This window comes from Puma concolor, chromosome B3 (genome assembly GCF_028749965.1).
Source record: "Puma concolor isolate L17-30 chromosome B3, mPumCon1.1.hap2, whole genome shotgun sequence".
NCBI lineage: Eukaryota > Metazoa > Chordata > Mammalia > Carnivora > Felidae > Puma > Puma concolor.
The window spans coordinates 55,237,174-55,262,029 of NC_141672.1; the positions used below are offsets into that span (position 1 = coordinate 55,237,174).

Consider the following 24,856-nt stretch of genomic DNA (forward strand, 5'->3'; position numbering starts at 1 on the left):
GTGCCCCACCTCGACTATCATCAGTCTCTGGGGCGGAAGGACGACTGCAGCTCTGGAGGCGATAGGCACAGTGGGCTGGAAGGTGCGGCAGCAGGAGCAGCGCAGAGGGCACAGCCTCCATGGAGAGTCGTCAGATGGCAAAGGCTGTAGGAAACCATCGTCTTTGAAGGGCTCGATGGAGCCCAGCCTTCCAGGTTTCTCTACAAGCCACAAGCTGTAGAGGAGGGAAAGGAACAGCTTCAGTTAGCTGCCAAGCCGCTCCCAACTCCGGGAGGCTGCCTTCTGCAAAATGGCCCCTGCCTGAGCCCCAGACCCCACAGCAGCCACCGGGCGTATCCAGGGGCACCACGTGACCAAACCGATCGCTTCCATGGTGATATACCCAGCGCGGACCTCTTGACCCGGAACTCAACTTGCCGTGTTGAATGCTGGGTCCTGTAGTCCACGTCGGGTGTTACGAATAGGCAGCAGGATCCTGGAAAAGGAAGTGAGAACATTACGACGGTAGCAAACGTCTGTAGAGCGGAGAAGGCAAAGCAGCGTGAAGGCATTAGACGGAAGTGACGTTCTCGCCCCGAGCGGAAGTTCCCCTCCCCACCGGAAAGAATTGGGGTTTGACTGGGGACGAGCAGGGGATCCTACCCCGACACCGCTGGCCTGCGACTTCTCTTGTTGGTACCTGCCTGATTCCGGGGACTCAGGTATTTTCCTTTTGCTGTCCTCCTGCGGCGCGGGCTTTGGCAGAGTTTTGCCGGAGTGACGCTGGTGCTGCAGTAAGAGGTAAAGAAATGAACAGGAGCAAGCAGGGAGAAAGACGACATCTTCTTGTGCAGGGCTTGTTATCGTTGCAAATGCGTTGCTTTCTACAACCCTGAGTTAGTGCGATCCTTTTGTCCTGCGGCCCGCGTACCCTGACAGGAGATTCGGACCAAGGCCAAGCTTATAGCTCGCGTACTTTTTTCAAATTCTGGTCTTTGGGCCCTTATTCTCCCCGCCCTACCCCCTTCCTACTTCGCTTACACGATGGTCTTGGAAGGTTGATGATTTTTTCATTTTTCCTTAATCTCACCACTTTAAATTCTCTTTTAAAACGTACTTAATTTATTTTTCCCTGTAGCTCCCACCTCTCCCTTAGACGTTCTCAAAGGCCCCTAATGCAGTTCCTTTATGAGACTTATCTCCTTCCCTCCTCCGGCGCCCTGTGCCATCCCAACCTCCCTGCAGGATCTTGCGCGTGTCTGCAGCCCTTCAGTCTCCTGGAAACCCGAGATTGCAAAGACAGTTTCAGTTGCGGTTGAAGGCTTGGCATCACGGTCCTAAGAGAACTGCCCTGTAGATTTACGGCTAATAATAGACATTTCTTTTTTTAGGCGAACTGTGAATTTGGTGAGCGGTTGTTTCCTGTTGTAAATGAAACTTAAGCGAACACAGTTGAAGAGCTGGAGTGTCGGAGTGTCTGTTGTGAGGCTGTATTCTTGTGGAGTGTGTGGGGGGAGTTGGGCTTTTTTGAAGCATAACACAATTAATTACTTTAGGATGACTTATTGAGAAAAGGCTGCAGAAAAGTTATCCTTTGAGGTCTCCCATTTATGCATTTTAAATGTAAATGAAGTCAGGATAATTGAGTTACATATGGCAAACCTTTTTTAAATAATGTTGCTGGATGGTGCAAGTTAAAACATAATTTCTGTTGTCTTAAGTACAATTTGGATATCATAGGTTTCTTTTTTGTCTTTTAGGAATAGAGTAAATGTGAATGAGGCCTATGTAAACATCCTTATGTTTTGGTTTCAGTTCTTTTGTGGTTGGTTGTTATTTTGAGTTTAGTTAGTCATTTTGGTGGTTAAATGAATCTGCCTAATTTGGTTTAGGTACATTTCAGTAGACCAAAAAAAGAAAAAAAAAGTTGTTTTTTTTTTTTTTTTTTTTTAATTTAGGGACAGGGTAAGGGCTGGGGAGTTAAAACACAAGAGATGATGGTAGCAGTCGTCAGTGAAAAGGAATGTCTGTCTGGTTTTCCTATTTCAATGTAAGAAACTCATATTTATACTTTTAGTCATAAAACTCCAGGTCTCAGGACCCCAATTCAAACTAAACTGAGTAAGAGAATGATGTACACTTTAGAATGTACATATTAGAATGCTAGTTTATGTTGGAATAGAAGATAACCCTTTCCAGTGATCAGAATTTTCAGGTGGAAGAATCCAGTGCACTCGTTCCTGTATCCAAGAACTTGGGAAGCCAAGTTAGTAAGTGGAGGTTGTGTGGTAATCATGGAATCAAAGAAAAGGAACTTGGAACGTCTTGAATGGTGTACCATCATCAAAGTTATGGTAGAAGCTTTAGAATTACCCCTTCTCTTCATAGTGAATACTTTTCAAGGATTGTGGATACTTAAACCAACCAGTTATTGTGCCTTTCTCTTAGAATAAGGCAAAATGAGTCTTAATTTTGATCCTTTTTTCAGGGCTCTGTAGATCACTATGCTATAGATGGCAATTTATTTTATATCTGTTACATTTGATTTCCTTGGTGAAGACTTGGAAGATGCATTAGTCTCCATGGTGGATATTTAGGAAATGGGACCTTAATTAACATCATACATCTTATTAATTATCTTTAGGGGTTATTTTGTGGAAGGCAGATCGCATCCATTTAACGTATATTCGGTCTATTTCTTTTACAAAGAAAAATTTTAAAAAATCTTATTCTTGAATTCCAGGAATCCAGGGAATTGTAGAAATTGTGTATTGACTAGAAAAACCTTTTATGTTTAACCATAAATAGAGATAGGATAAAAAAATTTTTTTAATGTTTATTTATTTTTTGAGAGAGCATGCAAGAGTTTGGGCAGAGGGGGCAGAGAGATAGGGGAACAAAGGATCCCAAGTGGGCTCTGCACTGACAACAGAGAGCGTGATGCGGAGCTTGAACTCACAGACTGTGAGATCATGACCTGACCTGAAGTTGGACGTTTAACTGACTGAGCCACCCAGGCACCCCAGAGATAGGACAAAAATTTTTAAATCAAATTCCAAAATAGTGGAATACACTATGTGTTTAATAGTACACCTTTTAAAGTTGAAAGGCTGTAATTAAGAGTACGTTGAAAATACCAAATTCAGGTAAGACAAATTAAAAATACCAATATTTTTTAACAAGTTTAGTTAAATTAATGAATTATAGGAGTATTTGTGATACATTAATTTTTTGAGCTGAACTTAAGGTAAATAAAATTGTCCTAAAAACATCTCTTATTTTCACAGACATAAGATATTACTTGGTTGGATAAACCACTATGATTTTTTTTGTGTTCTTACTCAAATTTTACAGACATTAAGGAATATTGGAAATCAGTGTGAATTCTGTAAACTGTTAAGAGTTTTGTATAGTTTTAAGAAGTTATTGTGAATAAATGCTATGCAAATGAAGGATACAATTAACAGATCGTGATATGACTACCATTTATTGATTGTTGGCTATCTGTCATACAGGATGATAAGTACTTACTGGATATGGACTCATTTACTTTTCACAACAAGTTTTGGAAGCTACATCTATGTTTGTACTGTGGCAGTTGTATCCATTGGAAAGTAATTGAACAGAGAAAGAAAGTAAAACTCAAGCTATGTAGGTACATGGTAGAGCTTTGGAAAAGCTTTGGTGGGGGAAAGTGTTGAAATATAGGAAAAAATTAGATTTTTGTATTAATCATTCATATATTATATTTATTCATATACTTTAATTATATTATTAAATATATATTATATATTATATTTTATTATGAATATATTCATATATTTTATTCATATATATTTATTCATATATTTATTATATATTTTATCTTGAAAATATTATATATATTTTAACCTTTTTTTAACAGTTCTGTACTGTTTTAGTTTCTTATTTGAGCCAAAACTTAATAAGGTTAAGAAATTATGAGTCTGTTTTTGTATATGTGTAATTAAACAACATTTTCATTTCTTTAGGTTTATGTTTCAAAGCTGTTGTGCAGTTTGGACTGAGTCAAAAGTATAGTTTTAAACAACAATCAATTTTTGTTGTATTTCTGGTGCTAATCTGTATGAGGTAACAGGATCTCACATTCATTGCAACTAGTTTTATGTAACTTACAGCTTTTACTGGATGTAGAAAAGGCTTTGGGAGCTTCCTTTCTTTTGTATTATTTCTGACTTCATGATATAATGATTCATACTATAAGAGGCTTCTAATGTTACTTTTGTTTCTTCAGATATAATGAAAGCCAGGCCCAGAGAACAGGAAAATATGCCAACTTGTTCATAGGCTCACTGATAAAATAGTATGCCATCAGTAATTGAATTCTTGTGTGAGGAGAGTTGAACTGTGGGAAAGAAATTTAAGAAAATGACTGACAAAATATTATTTCATAAATCGTACTTGTTACAGCAAAATATATGTGTCTGGGTTTTTTTTTTTTAACAATTCTTATTTCTCATCACTATTTGTTCTCCTTGTAGCAGTTAATTGCCTCCCAACTGATTTCAGCACAACTGTTTTGTAATTTAGGTGTCAGCTAAATAGTTACTAAACTCACAGTTTGACCTTTATTAGCTTTGTTTCGGAACCTGAAATTACGAAGCTGCTGCAGACTATGGAAAGTTTGATTTTTATCTAACATTGTGTTTATATTGTGGATGTTTATGTAACAATGCTACTATTATATAAATAACAGAAGGGAATGATTGTTCCATAGATCCCTCTGTATTTCATTTTAAAACCTTGATGTACTTTTAAATATATATATGTGTGTATTTGTATGTGATCTATCTATTTTTGAGTTTCTATTCTGCCCTTTTTTAGTTTCTTGTTTGAGTTAAACTTTACTGAGATTAAGAAATTATGAGTTTATAAGTGAGGCTTTATAACCTGGTAGTGAAGAACTCTGGAGACAGCATACCAAGGTTTAAGTCTTGCCTGGGCCTAGTTTCTCTATGCCTCAGATTACTTTATAAAATAGGAATAATAACAATAGCACCTATCTCATGTTGTTATTCTGAGGATGAAAGGAGTTAATACATGTAAAAAGCTTAGAACAGTAACTGGCACACTGTGACAGTCAAAGGTATTCCAGTTGCTCTTTATAATTTTTTTTTAGTGTTTGCTTATATTAGAGAGAGAGAGAGAGTGTGCACTAGCAGGGGAGGGGCAGAGAGAGACAGAGACAGAATCTGAAGCAGGTTCCAGGCCCTGAGCTGTCAGCACAGAGCCCGATGCAGGGCTCGAACCCACGAACTGTGGGATTGTGACCTGAGCCGAAGTTGGACGCTTAACCAACTGAGCCACCCAGGCACCCCATTCCAGTTGCTCTTTATAGAATCATTTCGTTTTCTCAGGAGTGGTAATAATTATAAATTGATTTAGTAAATATTTTGAGTAGGTCTACACTGTTCAGCTTTGAAATTTTTTTAATGTAATATGTAGAGAATGCTGTTTTAAGATTAGGAAAATGTTATAGTTCCTATAATGTCTCTTACTACTTGTATGATCTTTGTCAATTCATTTAAACTCTCTGCACGTCAGATTCTTCATCTCTAAGTCTTAGGCCAAGTTTAGTGCCTTACACATACATTTTTTTCTGTGCAAGATTTCAAAAACATGCAAAAATAAAATAATACACAAACCTTCATGTCTCTATCACCCAGCTTCAACAACAACATGTCATGAGATCATCTACATCTACATCTCCTTGCTCATCCCATATTAATTTGAAGCAAATCTCTGAAAACATTATCTACAAATATTTTAGTATAAAAAGATAAAAACCCTTAAAAGTACTACATATGTAGTTATATGTTACATATGTAACAGATAAACGTATAAAACATAACTACAGTATCCTTTTTCAGCAACTAAAGTTACAGTGATTAGTTAATATAATAAATTATCCAGTTAGTGTACAAATTTCCAGTTGTCTCCTAAATATATATGTATGGGTGTGTGCACATGTATGCATGCGTGCACACACCTGTACATTTCATTAGTTGTATTTGCTTGATCTGTGTTTCAAGTTTATTTTGAACTGTAGGTTCGTTCTCTTTTATTTCTTTCAGTTTATTTGTGGAAGCATCTAGGTTATTTATTCCATGAAGTTTCTCACAGTCAGGATGTTTTTTGCTAATTGCATCTTTCTGTTATAGTTTAACGTGCTTTTTCTGTTCTCTGTATTTCTTGTAAATTAATAGTTGGATCTAGACTGTTGACTGCATGTTTGATTTTGGTGTTTGTGTGCGGGGGGGGGGGGGGAGGGCGGGGAGTCCAAGAGTATCCATAGGTGATATTATGGTCTCCTATCAGAAGACCCTGATGTCTGGTTGTCTCTTTGTGATATCAGCAGCCCTTCATAATGAAAGCCTACCTACATTTATTCATTAAGATTGTGAAATGGTGGGGTCGTCTGGGTGGCTCAGTCGGTTAAGCATCCAACTTTGGCTCAGGTCATGATCTCTCTCGCAGTTTGTGAGTTCGAGCCCCGCGTCAGGCTCTGTGCTGACAGCTCAGAGCCTCGTGCCTGCTTCGGATTCTGTGTCTCCCTCTCTCTGCTCTTCTCCCATTCATGCTCTGTCTCTCTCTGTCTCCCAAAAATAAATAAAAGTGAAAAAGAAATTAAAAAGATTGTGAAATGGTGACACTCTGTCATTGCTTTATTTATTAACATTCCTGTATTTATTTATTCCTTTACTTTTATGAAAGAAACTTCCCCTCATTTGTTTGGTAACTCATTGGTGTAGTTAGTATTGAAAAGACATGATAAATGTTTGATTCTTTCCCTTTATTTACTAGGTTTCAAATAATAAGTTGGTTCATTAGCATTTTCCAGTGGTGATGAATTAGGATTTTAATTATCATAATTTTGTTATCATTATGGACTCATGGGTTTCAGCATATCTGATAAGTTTTAATCAATTGTAGTTATTGATGTTCAGTTTGTCCCATCTTTGACTAATGATAGCCTATTCTGTTTGGCTCCTAAGTTTTTTATAACCTTCGCTGTCATTGATAGCTTTCTTGCTACCTAGTATGTAAGAATTCCAAATTTATCTTGACGTTTTTGTGCCCCAGGCCTTGAATCAGCCATTAATCTAATAGTTTCTAACCCTTTTCAGGAAACAGAGCTAGTAAATATATTTAACTTTTTTTCTTAAAATAATATATTTTATATATTTGTGTATCTCATTTGCATGTTATATGTTTATGCATAAAATATATATCAATATATAATTAATGTTTCTGTATATAGATCTATTCTAAACACTTTATATTCAAAATCAGAGTTGAAGGTTTATATTTAATATCTTAGTCTCAACATCTTTATCTCTTTGCTCCCCTACTGAGAATTACAGATCATAGTGACCCTAGGGATGATTAGAAATGCCTTGTAATAATGCATTTGTAATGCACACGTAACAGTTTCACAATACAAATAACACTTTCATCAGCAATGTGATTACTGAAAATAGTGGGTTTTTTTAGGGCATATCCTACTAGGAAAGGACCATCAAATTACTGTTTTAAAGGTATTTGGAATGATACGGTTAGACCACTAACTAGATGAACATTGAGTTCCTTTGCTTCCTTTTATTTTCAAATTTATTATGGATTGTGTTTTCAAGATTTAATTTTGCTTTATAATTATATAAAATACTTTTTCCATAGGCAAATCTGTAAAATGGGATATATTCAGAGATGTCTAGCTTCTATCTCTATCCCCTCTACTCTGTTCCCTCACTCCTCCTGTAGATAACCTTTAAAAATATATATTATTTAATATTTCCTTTGTTTTTATGTAAGTGAATCTGTATATTTGTAACCTCCCATTTCTTAGGTAAATGGTGACATACTATACACATATTTCTCTTGCTTGGATCAGAGATCCCTCTAGAGCCTATGTACAGAGATTCCTCATTCTTCTTCCATAGCTGCATAGCACTCGATTGATTGGATATGTCATAGTTTTTTTCAACCATTCTTTTATTGGTGGACTTTAGAGTTGTTTTAAAATTCTTGGTCAGTTACATCTTGCTCTCTCAAGCATAAAAATAAGCATAAAGAATTATTCTTTTGCTTTTACAAATAGACCTGCAATTATTAACCTTATGAAGGAGCCATTATATATTTTTTGCCAGTATATTTTTTGGGTAAATTCTTAGAAGTAGGGTTGTTGGGTCATAGGGTAAATGCAAATGTAGTTTTGCTAGATTTTCCAGATTTACCTCCAGAGGTCTTAAACATTTGACATTTGCACAGCAGTGTGTGAGAGTGCCTGTTTCTCACAGTCATACCAACAGAGTATATTGCCAGGAAAGAATTATTAACTCATTTTAATCCATTTGATTGTAAGTGAGGTAGAGCAATTTTCCATATAGTTAAGAACCATTTGCATTTTTTTTATACTTTTTTTTTCAATGTTTTATTTATTTATTTTTGGGACAGAGAGAGACAGAGCATGAACGGGGAAGGGGCAGAGAGAGAGGGAGACACAGAATCGGAAACAGGCTCCAGGCTCTGAGCCATCAGCCCAGAGCCTGACGCGGGGCTCGAACTCACGCACCGCGAGATCGTGACCTGACTGAAGTCGGACGCTTAACCGACTGCGCCACCCAGGCGCCTCGTCCATTTGCATTTTTTAATGAGCTATTCATTTCTTTAGCTTATTTTTTCTGTGGGGCTAGAGTATTTTAGAAATGTTATAAATATTCTGATATGTGTTATATACGTGTTGCAAATATTTTTCTCAATCTCCTATTTCTCCTTTGCTTATGATTTCTTTTTTTGTTGTTTATTTATTCATTTAGAGAGAGACAGAGTGAGTGGGGGGAGGGGCAGAGGGAGAGAGAATCCCAAGCAGGGTCTGCACTGTTAGCACAGAACCTGATGCAGGGCTCAAACTCGCCAAACGCGAGACCATGACCTGAGCCAAAACCAAGAGTTGGATGCCTAACCAACTAAATCATCCAGGTGCCCCTCCTTTGATTTCTTTAGCTAGGCAAAGTTGTGATGCAATCAAGTTAGTCTGTTTTTTAACTCATTGCTTGCTTCTGGGTTTTGTGTCATAATTAGGAAATTATTTCTAATCTCGTTACAGAGGAATTCACCCTATTTTATTGTAATAGTTGTATGATTTCATTTTTTACTTATACCTCTGATCCATTAGGAATTTATACTGGTGTAGATATGTGGAAGGGATCTAATTTTATCTATTTTTATAAGGATCTAATTTTATCTATTTTTATTCAGTTATCCTAACCTGCTTATTTAATTTTTTTTTAATGTTTTTATTTATTTTTGAGAGAGAGAGAGGGAGACACAGAATCCAAAGCAGGCTCCAGGCTCTGAGGTATGAGCGCAGAACCTGATATGGGGCTGGAACTCACAAACTGCGAGATCATGACCTGAGTCGAAGTCAGACGCTTAACCAACTGAGCCACCAGGCACCCCTAACCTGCTTATTTAAAAGCCCTGTTTTCCTTATTGATTTCAAGATAATGGTCTTTATCATAAGCTAAGTTTCCATATGCTGAATTATCTATTTCTGTATTTTAATTCTTCTCCATTGGTTTGTTTCTCCAAACCAAACATTCGGTTTAATCCACAACAACAAACTTTACAAATGAGAACATTCAAGTTTAGAATAAGTAATTTGTCCAAAGTCATAACAGCTATTAAGTAGTCACATGTAAACTCTATCCCAAATCTCTCGATTCTGAATTTGTTCACTGTTCTTCCCTGTTTTCCATGATACTTCTTTTCCTTGTGCACAAGGCTGTTATTGAGATAAAACTGTCAATGTAAACTGTCAAAGATGAGGTTTTAAAGATTAGAAGTTACTGCTTCTTTGAGTTATTTTTAGACATTTAAGGTAAATAGCTGAGAACCAAATATAGTCACAGTTGTAATTTGTAATTTTGAAGGAGTTACAGTGTGACTTAGAATAATTTTTTAGCAGTTATACTTGTGATGGCAATATTTTAACTGGTTCTTAACATTAGCATACATATCAATTGCCTGGAGGGCTTAAAATGCATGTTGCTTTAGCTGCCCCTTCCTGTCTATGTCTGTGTTTCTAATTCCTTAGGTGTGTGGTTGGGCTCAAGAATTTGTATTCCTAACAAGTCCCAGGTGATGCTGATGCTGGTGGTACAAGGATCAAATTTTGAGAACCATTGTTTTAAAGCTTCTAAAAAAAAAGTTAAAGTTTTGTGAATTGCTTTTGGGTCAGATTTCTTCAGACAGGAAAGGGGTCAAATTAAAAATTTTAAAAATGATGTTATGACAAATCTCCATTATAATTCATTTTAAGTTTCCTATCTTAACCTTTTTATTTATTTATTTATTTATTTTTCAACGTTTTATTTATTTTTGGGACAGAGAGAGACAGAGCATGAACGGGGGAGGGGCAGAGAGAGAGGGAGACACAGAATCGGAAACAGGCTCCAGGCTCCGAGCCATCAGCCCAGAGCCTGACGCGGGGCTCGAACTCACGGACCGTGAGATCGTGACCTGGCTGAAGTCCGACGCTTAACCGACTGCGCCACCCAGGCGCCCCCTATCTTAACCTTTTTAAAGTGTATAGTTTGAATTGTTTTGGTTGAGCATTAAAAATATTATCTCTTTACTTAGAGCGCGTGCACGGCGCACATGCATGCGCACACACACACACACCCAGGGGGTGGGGGGGTGGATGGGGAGAGGGAAACAGAGGATGTCAACAGGTTCTGTGCTGACAGCAGACAGCCTGATGCAGGGCTCAAACTCATGAACCATGAGATCATGACCTGAGCTGAAGTTGGTCACTCAACCAGCTGAGCCACCCAGGCTCCCCATTCACAGTATTTCTTAACTTAAAGGGAATGAACATCGTGTCATGTGTATCCTGTACAGTGATGCACGGAACTATGTGTGAGTGTTTTTTTCACAAAGTCATCTTTGCCAGTTCCCTTTCTTTGAGTTGTTTTTCAAACTTTGATCATTTTTATTATTTGGGGGGGGGGACTAAGAAAGTAGGTTAAAGGAGAAATCTATAGAAAGTCTGAGTGTAGGGGAACAGCTTCATCATGACCTTCATTGTTGCCTGTATGTGTCCACATAAGGAAAAGCTTGAATCCTGGGACTGCAGCTTATCTGAGTGCTGGAACACCTTGTGATTCTCCTGAAACACTAAAAGTTGGCAGACCTTTATGGAGCCGCTACAAGTCCATCTCCCACTTGCCTTTTTATAACCCTGAGAGTCTGTCATGAGAGTGCTTCTTTTCATCTCCCTGATTACGATGAGATGTGGGGCTTTCATGTGCCCCTACCCCAAAGAATAGAGCTGCAGAACATAAAACTGCCTAGCTGCAGTGTAGTTTGGGTTCTTCTAACTTGTGTTGCCATCATCCAGCCCCTTTTGTTTTGTTGTCCTTTTTGTTGTGTGGGACAAGAATTCAGGAAGCCTAGTCTTTGGCTTACTCTTCTTTGTGTGCTACTAGCAAACTGTCCAAATTTAAAAGTGCCTTGTATCTTTTCCGGTCAGATTAGCCAGGCTTTGGTTATGTTAGTTCACTCGATAGTAAGTAAGCTTCTTTTCTTTTTTGGTAAGCATGAAAGGAAGTCACATGGCTTAGCCAGCAAAAAACAAGCCTTTCTAAGTATGATATTGATAATAATAAATTGCATCTAACAGTTATTGAGTTCTTATATGTGCTGTTTTGTCTGTGTTTTACTGAGATGAGAAAATGAGACTTTAAGATCACTTTCCCAAGGTCACACAACTAGTAGATAGTAAAGACAGTATTGTGACCCTAGGACCCTGATTCCTGAGTCCCTTATTAAAATCATACTGTCCTGCATATCTGGATACTTGAGATACACACAGACACACACGTGTGTGTGTTTATGTGTTTTGTGTGTACATATACGTGTGTGTCTTTTTACAAATCAGTATTGTATCATGCTTTCATATTATGTTAGTGGTAATTTATTAGTCTTAAATACACAAAAACTAGTTTACTGTAAGGATCTATTACTATATGGTTCCTATTTATATAAAAGTGAAACAAATGGATAACTCATTAATTTGATTTTTTAAGTTAATTTTTGAGAGACAGAGAATGGGGGAGGGGCAGTGAGAGGGGGACAGAGGATCTGCAGCAGGCCTCATGCTGTGAGCACAGAGTCAGATGTGGGGCTGGAACTCATGAACTATGAGATCATGACTTCAGCCGAAAGCAAGAGTTGGCCGCTTAACCGACTGAGCCACCCAGGCGCCTCCATTTACTTGATTTAAAAATCAGCAATTCTGCAATACTTTATGGAGCACAGGATTTCAGTAGTACAGAGTGGATTTCTTACCTAGTAGTGAGAAATGGTGCAACCCAGAAAGCAGAATACCTTTTAAGTAGTCAAGAAATTCACTTCAAATGCAGTAGCTTATTGATAAATAAAATTATATTTATCAAGAACTTACTGGTAAACAATATTCTAAGCACATTATATGTATAAGCTTATTTAATCTTTGAAACATCTCTGTATAATTAATAATAATAATATAGTTATTGAGTAACTTTTACCCCTAGGTTATTTTACATGATAACCTTCAGATTTCTTTCTCTTCAGACTCAACATCCTCAGTTCCATTACCCATGAGACATGATTTGAATTTCTTCTCTTTGTCAGGTGTTATACTTTGTTTAGCTCCCTTTTAAAGGATGGTATCCAAAATCTATACTCTAGATGTAGTGTGACATTTGCAGAGCAAAGTGAGAATGTCTCTGTTAGTTCTGCATATTTTGGTTCTATTATTGCAACTTAAATATACATAAGCTTAGTGTACTAAAATAATATTAAAATTAAAACTCCTGAGCCCTTTAAACATATCCTACAAATGTATCTTTTCTCTCTTAAGCTATACTTATGTAGTTGTTTTGTAATTCATTATAGAATCTCAACATTTACCCTCTTAAATTTCTTGTTAGATATCAGGTGTTTTTGGATCCTTGATTTGTTAACCACTGATTTTGCTGTCTTTGGAAGCTTCATGTCACCTGCAGAGTTGAAGGGAATGCCCAAGTATCTTCTTCATTTTGGCCTTACAGCATGTTCTGGAAGCTTTCCTCCAGATAAACCTCATTCCATGAAGGTGGTATACTCTCATGTTGCTAATTTAGTTAACTGAAGTTTATATTTTTTAGTTTTGCTGTCAAAATCATGAGAGTCATTGTAAAATTCTTTACAAACATCTAGTTCAACGGCAAGTCTTTTCCTGATGTCCAAGTCTTCTATATACATTAAAAAAAAGAAGAAACAAGATTAGTCTATAACATGTCTTACTGTTATTAGCTCATCCATTCTAGTTTTACAGATCACTACATCCTATTCTAGGTATTCACAAATCAAACCTTTAATAATTTATTCTAAAATATTATCAAATATAACATTAACCTTATCAGAATGTTGAATTTACTGTCTTATTTTTTTAAAACAGTCTCCAGTCTGTGGCACTGGTAGTAATTGAAAGATTAGCTAAGTCTCCTTTTTGTAAATTTATTTTTTTAAAGACTTATCTTTTTGGGGCGCCTGGGTGGCGCAGTCGGTTAAGCGTCCCACTTCAGCCAGGTCACGATCTCGCGGTCTGTGAGTTCGAGCCCCGCGTCAGGCTCTGGGCTGATGGCTCGGAGCCTGTTTCCGATTCTGTGTCTCCCTCTCTCTCTGCCCCTCCCCCGTTCATGCTCTGTCTCTCTCTATCCCAAAAATAAATAAACGTTGGAAAAAAAAAATTTAAAGACTTATCTTTTTTAGGAGCACCTGGATGGCTCAGTTGTCTTGATTAATACAGCTTTATAATAATTCTTTTTTTCTTTTTTTTCAATTTATTTATTTTGAGGGAGAGAGGCAGGGAGAGAGGGAGAAGGACAGAATCCCAAGCAGGCTTCACACTGGCAGTGCAGAGTGGATGTGGGGCTTGAACTCACAAACTGAGATCATGACCTGAGCTGAAACCAAGAGTTGGATGCTTAACCAACTAAGCCATCCAGGGGCCCCTATAATAATTCTTGAAATTAGGTAATGCCAGTCCTTCAACTTTGTTCTTTTTCAATATTGAGTTGGCTCTTCTGTGTCTTTTACTTCCCCTTATAAACTCTGGAATCAGTTTGCAATATCCACAAAATAATTTGCTGGAATTTTGATTGGGATTGCATTGAATATATAGTTCAAGTCAGGAAGAACTGACATCTGACATCTTGATGATTTTGAGTCTTTCTATCCATGAACATGCAGTAGCTTCTTATTAATTTAGTTCTTTGATTTCTTTCATTAGAATGTTACAATTTTCCTCACATAAATGGTATATATATTTGTTAGATTCGTATCTAAGTGTTTCATTTTTTTAGGTGTTAGTGTCAACGGTAATATGTCCTTAATTTCAAATTTCACTTATTCATTGCTGATGTATAGATAGAAAAGGGATTGACTTGATATTAGCCTTGTATCTTGCTACGTTACTATAATTGCTTATTAGTTCCAGGAATGTTCTTGTTGATTGTTTCCGATTTTCTACATAGACAATCCTGTAACCTGCTAACAAAGGCAGTTTTATTTCTTTATTTCCTTTTCTTGTCTGATTAGTTAAATCTCCTTTTTCAACCCGTTCTCTTTTCTGTTTTTTTTTCTTAATTTTTTCTTTTGTTAACATTTATTTATTTTTGAGAGAGAGACAGAGACAGAGTGCAAGCAGGGGGAGAGGCAGAGAGAGAGAGGGAGACACAGAATCCAAAGCAGACTCTAGGCTCTGAGCTGTTAGCACAGAGCCCAACGCAGGGCTCGAACCCATGAACTGCGAGATCATGACCTGAGCTAAAGTCAGATGCTCAACCAACTGAGCCACCCAGGCTCTCCTTTAATTTTTATTTTTGAGAGAGAGAGAGAGAGAGACAGAGAGAGAGAGAGAGAGAGTGCAGGGGTGGGGGGCGGGGAGAGGCAGAGAGAGAGGGAGACACAGAATCCAAAGCAGGCTCCAGGCTCTGAGCTGGCAGCAGAGCCCAACGTGGGGCTCAAACCCACGAACTGCGAGATCATGACCTGAGCCAAAGTTGGATGTTTAAGTGACTGAGCCATCTAGGCACCCCCTTTCTCTTATTTTGAATCCATTCACTTTTCCTGTTTATTCTGCACTTTTCAGTCTGAATAACATTCTCCTTGTGAAATAAGACAAATGAAAGTTGAGAGAGTTGAGAGTCTTAGACAATGAGAGAGTTGTTTATGTTACACAAAACGGCACATATAATTAATTGCATATAAAGGAATTGAGTATTTAAATGTTTACAGACTTACAGATGAAGTTAAATTTGACCCAGCCTGTTGAGAATTTGAATTGGATGAAAAGAAAATGAGAGGAGAAAGGCTATAGACAAAAATCAGGCATATGGTAAGAAAATATTTGTATAGCCCTTTAATAATTACATGAGCTTTATTGGAATGAAAGGTTATTGTGGAAAGAATGGGAATTAGTGAAAGTGAGGATATGGGAAGAGGCAACTTAATAAAATGGCACTTAAGTGCTATATTCATGGCACTTCAAACTGTATGGAACTTTACATTTAAAATGGGCGCCTAGTGGCTCAGTTGGTTAAGTATCCGAATTCAGCTCAGGGCATGATTTCATGGTTTACAAGTTGGAGCCCCACATCGGGCTCTGTGCTGACAGCTCAGGGCCTGGAGCCTGCTTCGGATTCTGTGTCTCCCTCTCTCTCTGCCTCTTCCCCACTCACACTTTGTCTCTCCCTCTCTCTCAAAAACAAACATTTAAAAAAAAAACAACTTTAAGAAAACATTTTCATATAACCTTTTGAGGTAGAGGGAGGTATTCTTTTATGAATGAAAAAATTAATATTCAGATTAAGGAATGTATCGATTCCATGTAACAGTATGTGACCTAGTTCAGACTAAAACTCATTATCTTATATTTCCAAGGTCCTTTTTATTTCCTGATGCTGTTCCCCTTTTGTTGCCTCACCATAATACCCTGTACTTGTAACTCTTGAAAGTTTATTGTGTTTTCATGTGCAATATCTAATTTGACCCTCAAAAACCATGTGAGGTATATAGTTCAGGTATAATGTTTCATTTTATAGATCAGAAAAATGAAGATGAGAGAAGTTAACTAGATGTAAAGTAGCTTAAGACTGCTTTTTAATCTTTTCACTTGTTTTCTGTATGTTTTCCATTCCTGTTGTTCATTTTTCACTTTTTAGTCAAAATACTAATTTTTTCCAGTAAACTGAGACTAAAGGGAGTTAAATAGATTAAAAGGTCAATCCTATAGTAAGTAAAAGAACAGATCCAGATCTAACCGTATGCCTATGGCTGCTGTCTTCTTACCAATTTTCTGTTCTGGAATAAAGTATCTACTGGAAGACACAGAATTTTTTTTCCAGAAATTTCTTGAGACTTGTTCATACCATGATTGGCATTATGCTGTTAGATGTGTGGGGGATTATTTGGAGAGATCAGAAGTGGAGGTCAGTGATACCAGCTGTTAGGTGGCCATGTTACCATGGATTGTTAATGGATTTAAAATTCATTTGAAACAAGTGTGAAATGATGAAGTTCTTGATGAAGATAAAAGTTTCAATACTTGGATATTTCCACTTAAAAATGCATAGGAATAAAGTGCTATACTCTCCCAGTCTTACCTGTATTGATATTGGTTTGGAATGTTTTGATTTATTTGGTAATACTTTAAAAATTAGAATCAAATCTTCTAGTTTTTTATTATCCCAATAACTTATGTTTGAAGTGTGAATGAGATAGGAACAAAGCAGTTCATATTTCTAAGCAGCTGCTAAGATCCATTCTGAAGAAGGACGCCTGGGTGGCTCAGTCGGTTAAGAGTTGGACTTCAGCTCAGGTCATGATCTCACAGTTCTTGGGTTCAGGCCCGTGTCAGGCTCTGTGTTGAGAGTTTAGAGCCTGGAGCGTGTTGCTGATTGTTTGTCTCCCTGTCTCTCTCTCTCCCTCTTCCCTGCTCACACTCTGTCTCTCTTTGTCTCTCTCTCTCTCACAAAAAAAAAAAAAAAAAATATATATATATATATATATTATATATGTACATATATTTTTAAAAAGATCCATTTTGAAGTGTCCGTGTATTAATTTTTTAGGTAACAAGTTGCAACAAACTCAGTTGCTTACAGCAACAGAAATTCAGGGGCACCTGGATGCCCAACTCTTTGATTTAGGTTAAGCATCCAATTCTTTGATTTTGGCTCAGGTCATGATCTCACAGTTTGAGGGAGCAAGCTCCTCATCAGGCTCCGAGAGCATGGAGCCTGATTGGAATTCTCTCTCTCCCTACCCCCTCTCTGCCCCTCCCCTGCTCGCACTCTCTTTCTCTCGCTCTTAAAATAATAAACCTTTTAAAGGAGCAACAGAAATTTATTCTTCCACAGTCCGAAATTAGTTATCACTGTGCTGAAATTAAAGTGTTGGCAGGGCCATGCTCCCTCTGGAAGTTCTAGGGAAAGAATATGTTCCTTTCCTCTTCCAGCCTCTGGGGGCTACCAGTTATTACTTGGTTTGTGGCTGCCTCATTCCAGTCCCTGCCTTCGTGGTCATATTACCTTCTTCTTTCTGTGTCAAATCTACAGTCTTCTTACAAGTTGCATTTAGGGCCCACCTGGATAATCCAGTAGATAATATCCCCATCTCAAAATCCTTAATTATAACTGCAGTGTTGTTGTTTTTGCCAGATAGTACCATTCAAAGGTTCCAGGGATTAGGATGTGGATATCTTTTTGGGAGCCATTATTCAATTTACCGCAATCCCTATTGCTTCTTTTTCTTCTTTTATTCTCCTCTGTCTCTTTTTTCCTGTTTTTTATTGTTCATCTTCCAGACGTACAAAGTGGCAAGAAGATTGATTGAATATGATCTAAAGTTATGGTGAAGAGTTGAGTAGATATGGTGTAGATGAGTAGGTGAGCCTAATTGCCTTCACTATAGAGCATCAAATTGTACTCACATTAATTTTTATTGTCATTCAATTGGTTGATAGTAATACCTTTGTTAAATTCAGCACCCTTTATCAAAGTAATTATTGAATTGTTGACTAAAATGTGTGTTAACATGGAATTTCTTTCCAGCTAAAGCATCTGTTGATTAGATTGGTAGGGATTGATATTATTCCTGATAAAATAGCCAAAAACCTACTAGCATTGTTTCAGAACTCATTTTCGTTTAAGCATTTTCACATTTGTAATTTGTCTCAGTGGTAACTCAGACTTGAATTTAATGAAAGGAAACAGAAGAGTTGGCAGAGTTGTAGTCCAAAAGTCCATTGTCAAGAGACCTTTGCGGTTTGGGACATATCACACACATAACCTTTGGGCCTCTGTGTCCTAATATTTATGATATAGAAGTTGAACTATATGATTGGTAATATCCCTTCTACCTCTAAAAGCTTCTGTCTAGTATTTAGTATAAAGTATTAAAAAACCAACAAACAGACCAGTAAACAGATTTTGCTAATTTTATGCTATTTGAAAAAGGAATCAATCATATTAGCAAGATCATTTTGAAATAACTGTTCATGCTTTTTGTTTTTCCATAGATGGACCACACATCCCCGACCTACATGCTTGCTAACTTAACCCACTTACATTCTGAACAACTTCTGCAGGGCTTGAATCTTCTTCGTCAACATCACGAACTCTGTGACATCGTTCTTCGAGTAGGTGATGTTAAAATCCATGCTCACAAAGTGGTACTTGCCAGCATCAGCCCATATTTCAAAGCTATGTTCACTGGAAACCTTTCTGAAAAAGAGAACAGTGAGGTTGAGTTTCAGTGCATTGATGAAACTGCTCTCCAGGCCATTGTGGAGTATGCTTATACCGGGACTGTTTTTATTTCGCAGGACACAGTTGAATCTCTCCTTCCAGCAGCAAACCTACTCCAGATAAAGCTTGTCCTAAAAGAATGTTGTGCATTTCTTGAAAGCCAGCTTGATCCTGGTAATTGTATTGGAATTTCTCGTTTTGCAGAGACATATGGTTGTCATGACCTTTATTTGGCAGCTACTAAATACATATGCCAGAATTTTGAAGCCGTTTGCCAGACTGAAGAGTTTTTTGAACTTACACATGCTGATTTGGATGAAATTGTTTCCAATGACTGTTTGAATGTAGCTACTGAAGAGACTGTTTTTTACGCACTTGAGTCTTGGATCAAGTATGACGTACAAGAACGTCAGAAATACTTAGCACAGCTACTTAACAGTGTGAGATTACCATTGCTGAGTGTTAAGTTTCTTACTAGACTATATGAAGCAAATCATCTTATTCGTGATGATCGCACTTGTAAACATCTTTTGAATGAAGCCCTAAAGTACCACTTTATGCCTGAACATAGACTTTCTCATCAGACAGTCCTGATGACACGACCTCGCTGTGCTCCCAAAGTACTTTGTGCAGTAGGAGGAAAATCTGGACTATTTGCCTGTTTGGACAGGTAAATAGAAAGCTTTCTTAAATGATTGATACTAAAAGATTTTATGCTAAGTATGCTAATGTTCTATATTTTTTAAAAGTTTGATTTTACTATTTGCTTTCTTTGCTTCTTTTTATTTCTTCCATTCTTCCTAAAACACTTTCCTGATTGTTTCAATCACATTGTCATCCATTCTCTTCAACACTCCCAGTTATTAACAACCTCCCCTCAAGCCCTCTCTGCACAAACTTTATCCATTTTGGTTACTTTTCTACCATTTTATGTCTTTTTTTTTTTTTTCTTTTAATTTGTGAAACTTTTTACGTTATTATTTGACCAGGTCAGCAGGGATTTATTATTGCTAACTATAACAGAAGATGCTGAAGAGGAGAGCTAGGAATTTTTGATGAGGGCAGACTGGGGACTATAGTGGGTTTGAATGAATACCATTAATTAGAAGAACCACCAAAGAAGTAAGAAAAAGTAGGATACCAATACAAATCATAGGCTTCCATGTTTATTTTCTTTGGTGTGAATATTTTTTAATGACAGAAGTAAAGAGTGTTTTCTTTTCTAATAACTTACAGTAGGAGTTGTCAGACTTTTTTTTTTTTATAAAGAGCCAAATAGTAAATATTTTAGACTTTGCAGCCATATGGTGTCTGTCATAACTACTCAGCTCTGCCATTGTAGTGAGTGCAGCCATAGACAGTGCATAAACAAATGAGGTGACTGGGTTTCCAACAAACAATTATTTACAAAAGTCCTCTGATTTGGAGCATTATACAAGTAACCTTTATATATTGAAAATATAGCAGGATGTTACCTTTGCATTACCCTTGAATGGGAATGCTTCATGAAAACTTTCGTGTTTGATAATATGGATTTCTTTCTGGCCATTTTCAGAAATTTGGTAGATTGCTTTTTTTCCTGTCCAGTGATAGGAAACTTGATGTTTTAGCGGTGTCAACTGATATATCTGTATCTTTTAAAAAGTCTTACTGTGCATTTTAATTGTCTAAAATTAAGTTAATTGCATAGTCTAAAGCTAGTATCATAGAGATTGGGCTGTAGGTAGAACATTAGTTATAGTGACTATAAAAATTATTTACTCTTATTGTTAAAGGCATTAATTATTGGCATAAAGTAAACCATATTAGTTAAATGTCATGACAGAAAATTCCAAGTGTGAATTTACCTGGTAAAAATTCTTGACCAGTTGCCTCTTGGTCTCTCAAATATTAAAAATTATAGACATAAGGGTGCAGCTGGTTAAGCTTCTGACTCTTGGTTTCGACTCAGGTCATGATCTCACGGCTCGTGAGTTTGAGCATGGAGCCTGCTTGGGATTCTTTCTCTCTCCCTCTCTCTCTCTGCCCTTTCGCCACTCAGTCTCTCTCTATGTCTCTCTCTCTTTCTCCCCCTCTCCTTTTCTCTCTTTCTCTCAAAATAAACTTAAAAAATAGACATAAATTTTTGAAGAGTTATAAGAACTGTTGATGTGTTTAGACCCAGTAATCTTTCATCATACAATCTGTCAAAAAAAATTTTTAATGTCATTTGCCCTAAGCTAGTATTATTGCAGTATAATTTATAACTATGGAAACAGTGGAATCAATCTAAGTAATTATTCAATATATTTCTGCAAAAATAGTGTAGACACAGTGCATCAGATACACTATGCTGGGTAATGGATCTTTAACATATTTATAATTTAGTTGAGACAAATATTTATTTATTTGACAAATATTTAAATAGGTGATTGTAATATGTAGTGTTAATGCAGTGTTTAAAATAATCCCATGGAAATGTTAAGGAAAGGCATTTATCCCACTTGGAGGATTTAGGGAAGATATTGTGGAGAAGTTAACATCCAAGTTGTGTTGAAGGCTAAGCAAGACCCAAGCAAAAGACAGCAGGGGCATCACAGGAAGTACACAAAGACACAGTGCAATGGAATGACAGTATAGGGTGTGCAGAAAACTGAAAGCTGTTTGGAGGGAGCCCTTGGGTGACTCAGTTGAGTGTCTTATTCTTGATTTTGGCTCAGGTCATGGTCCCAGGGTTTTGGGATTGAGCCCCACATCAGGCTCCACACTGAGCATAGAGCCTGCTTGGGATTCTCTCTCTCTCTCTCTCTCTCTCTCTCTCTCTCTCTTTCTCTCTCTCTGCCCCTCTTCCCTGCTCTCTCCCTCTCTCTCTTTCAAATAAAAATAAATAATTAATTAAAATATTAAAAAAAAAAAAAAAAAGCTGTTTGGTATTCCAGAATATAAAGTTTGAAGATCAGGGGTACTTGACTGGCTCAGTACTTGACTGGCTCAGTTAGTGGAACATGCAACTGTTGACTTTGGGGTTGGAAGTCTGAGCCCCATGTTGGATGTAGAGATTACTTAAAAATAAAATCTTAAAAAAGAAAAAAAAACATTAAAAATAAAATAAAGTTCAAAGGTCTAACCAGCAAGTGATAGACAGTGGTCAGTATGGACCAAGTAAAGAATGTATTATGTGCCATGATGAAGAGATTTTTCTTAAGTGGGTCAAAAAACTAAGAAGGGTAGTGCAGTGATCAGATTCACATATTAGATCATTTTGACTGCATTATGAAGAAAGATTGAGAGGCCAGGATTAGTATCTGAGTGATTAGGAAAGAGGTTATTATAAAAGTGTAAGCAAGAGATTATGAGGTCCTCAATTAGGGTAGAAGTAGCAAAGTTAGAGAAGGGGGCATTAATTAAAAAATGTTTTAAGAGAGCAGACTGACAAGATTTAGTTGAATGGATATGAGGGGATGGCCAAGATGAGTTTGATTTCTTGGTTAGATATTAGATAAATATATACCAAGAGAGAGAATATAGGAAGAGGAGCCATTTTAGAGGGGAAACTAATAGGCACTGAGATCGGAGTGCCTATTAAATATCCAAGTGAAAGATGTCCCACTAGCTGGACATGATTGCAAAGCTCAACAAAGAGATCAGAACTGGAAATGGTAAGTTATTGGCATGTAGTAACACCTAGAGGTATAAATTAAAACCATGAAGTCTTCTGGACTAGCTTAAATGTTCCTTCTTTCTGCCCATTAAAAACATAGAGAAAGAAAAAAAGATTGGCTCATAAATGAACTTCTGGGGAACACTAATCAAGATGAGGGCAACAGGAACAGTCTTAGAGGTCAGAGAATCAAGAGAGAATAGTCATTGTTTTTTTTTTTTTTTTAATAAGATAAAAACAGGGAGACAAACCATAAGAAACTCTTAAATACAGAAAACAAAGTAGGGGTTGCTGAAGGCGAAGTCGGTGGGGGGATGGGGTGGTTGGGTGATGGGCATTAGGAGGGTACATTTTGGGATGAGCACTGGGTGTCCTATTTAAGGGATGATTCACTGGATTCTACTCCTGAGGCCAAGAATACACTGTATGTTAACTAACTTGAATTTTAAAAAAAATAAAGTCAGCCTTAACAGCCTTAAAAAAAAATTTAAAATGAGGGAAAAAAAAGAGAGGATAGTATCATGAAATCCAAGCAATTTAAATGTATCAAGAAGGAAGAAATGTGACTAAAAATGTAAAATGCTAAAGAAAGTTCCAGAAAGATAAAGATAGAAAAGTGGCTCTTAGACTTGACTATATGGGGAACATTTGTGACTTTTGGTGGATTGATTTCAGCATAATTGTAGAAATGCTACATTATAGCAGATTGAGCTGTGTATAAAAAATAAGGAAATAAACTGTGAAGACTTAACAATCTTGGCTGAGTTGAGAGAGGTAAGGCAAGCACAATGATAGAGTCAGGAGAAGTTTTTGTTTATTTTGTTCTGGAAGAGAGAGACGTGAGTATGTTTCTGTCAGATGCCAGTAAAGAGGGGTAAGGTAAAGGTACAGGACAGAGGAATGGTCGCTGATGGAGCAAGAGTTTAAAGGAAATAGGAAGGGGTTGGTACCAAAAGCAAAGGTAGGTTTTAAGTATAAGAAAGAGAAATTCCTTTATGTTCCAAGACCAGAAATGAGGATAAGTTTGCAGGAGTGGGGAGGGGTGGGAGAAGGAGAAGGGGTTTAAGATAGATACTATCTAGTAGCCTGTTTTTCCCTTTAACTAGTAAAGGAAGGAGGTCTGCAAAAGAGGGAAGTGGAGACTGGGTAGGTAGCTTAAGGAAGTTCTCAGGAAGCTCTGAGAACAGTGTTGTTTCTATTTACACAGGGTGTCATAAGGATGGCAGTACATTAAAAGTGTTTTTGACTAATTATGCAAATACATTAAATGTTAAATGGACTTTTAGCCAAACCACTCATGACATCACTCACCTCAGTGCTCTAAGTTACAGGTCAAATTCCAACAAAGAAGCTCTCATTACAACTAATTATTCATTTGTCCTCAAAGATTATAAGAACTAATGCCTTTATATCTTGTATCTCTGTTTACCTAGAAAAATCATCTCTGAAAATCCATCATCAAAGCTGAACTATTATTATCATTGAGAGGTTTTTTCTTACACCAGTTCTCCAACACTAACTGTGGGACCGGTAATTCCATTCTGACACTATCCAGAGTCAGCCCAGACCCCACTGCTTAAAGGCATAGTTTCAGAAGACTGTTCCCACTTAAGATGCTAGCCACAAAAGGGGATGCCCAGGCTACCCACAATTCTGTAGGGAGGACTGAAAATTCAGGGGTTCCCACAACACCCCCCTCGAGTTTGATAATTTGTTAGAATGACTCAGAGAACTCCGGAAAGTACTTACTTACTATTTCCAGCTTATTACAAAGGATACAACTGAGGAACAACCAAATGGAAGAGAGACATTGAGCAAGGTGTGGCGAAGAGAAGAACAGCACTTCCATGCCCTCTTTGGGCATGCCACCACCTTTTCCACCACCCCCACCCCCTCCCCCTTTCCCCCCAGCATTTCAATGTACTCATCAGCCTGGAAGCTCTCTAAACCCCATTGTTTAGGGAATGTAACAGAGATTTTGTTATAAGGGTATGATTGATTAAATCATTGGCCATTGGTGATTGAGCTCAACCTCCAGACTGTTAATTACATGGTTGGTACCTCTGGCTACCGCTCCCATGCTGAAGCTATCTAGGTGGCCACTTGTAGTCACCTCAGTAGCATAAACTCAAGTGTGGTTGAAAGGGGCTCATTATAAAAAACAAAAGATGTTCTTATCACTCAGGAAATTAAGTTTAGGAGCTCTCTGCTAGGAACCTGGCACATAACCCAAATAGAATTTTTATTGCACTGTTACTGTAGGTTCTGTATATCATCTAATTTAACTTTATTGCCCAGCCCTCTTTTTTTGACTCCTCAGAGCTGTCTGCCATGTCCTATAGAATTTATATTCAATCATAAG

At 37.3% G+C, this 24,856-nt stretch overlaps 2 protein-coding genes across 8 annotated transcripts in view; one reads left to right on the forward strand and one right to left on the reverse strand.

Moving 5' to 3' along the window:
• TOGARAM1 (TOG array regulator of axonemal microtubules 1) overlaps positions 1-366 on the reverse strand; it is a 73,414-nt gene extending 73,048 nt beyond the window's left edge. The window contains 1 exon segment of the mRNA XM_086709844.1: positions 2-366. Within this exon segment, the coding sequence (XP_086565970.1) occupies positions 2-121 (120 nt within the window). The 5' untranslated portion in view covers positions 122-366.
• A 182-nt stretch (positions 367-548) lies between these two features.
• The window catches only part of KLHL28 (kelch like family member 28), a 35,672-nt gene continuing 11,364 nt past the window's right edge, over positions 549-24,856 (forward strand). Inside the window, exons 1-3 of one of the 7 annotated variants that reach the window (XM_086709848.1) lie at positions 11,052-13,156; positions 15,343-15,442; positions 18,626-19,524. In XM_086709848.1, coding sequence (XP_086565974.1) covers positions 15,440-15,442; positions 18,626-19,524 — 902 coding nt within the window. In that variant the 5' untranslated portion in view covers positions 11,052-13,156; positions 15,343-15,439. The other 6 variants (XM_086709849.1, XM_025918899.2, XM_086709846.1 and 3 more) reach the window with 6 other exon arrangements.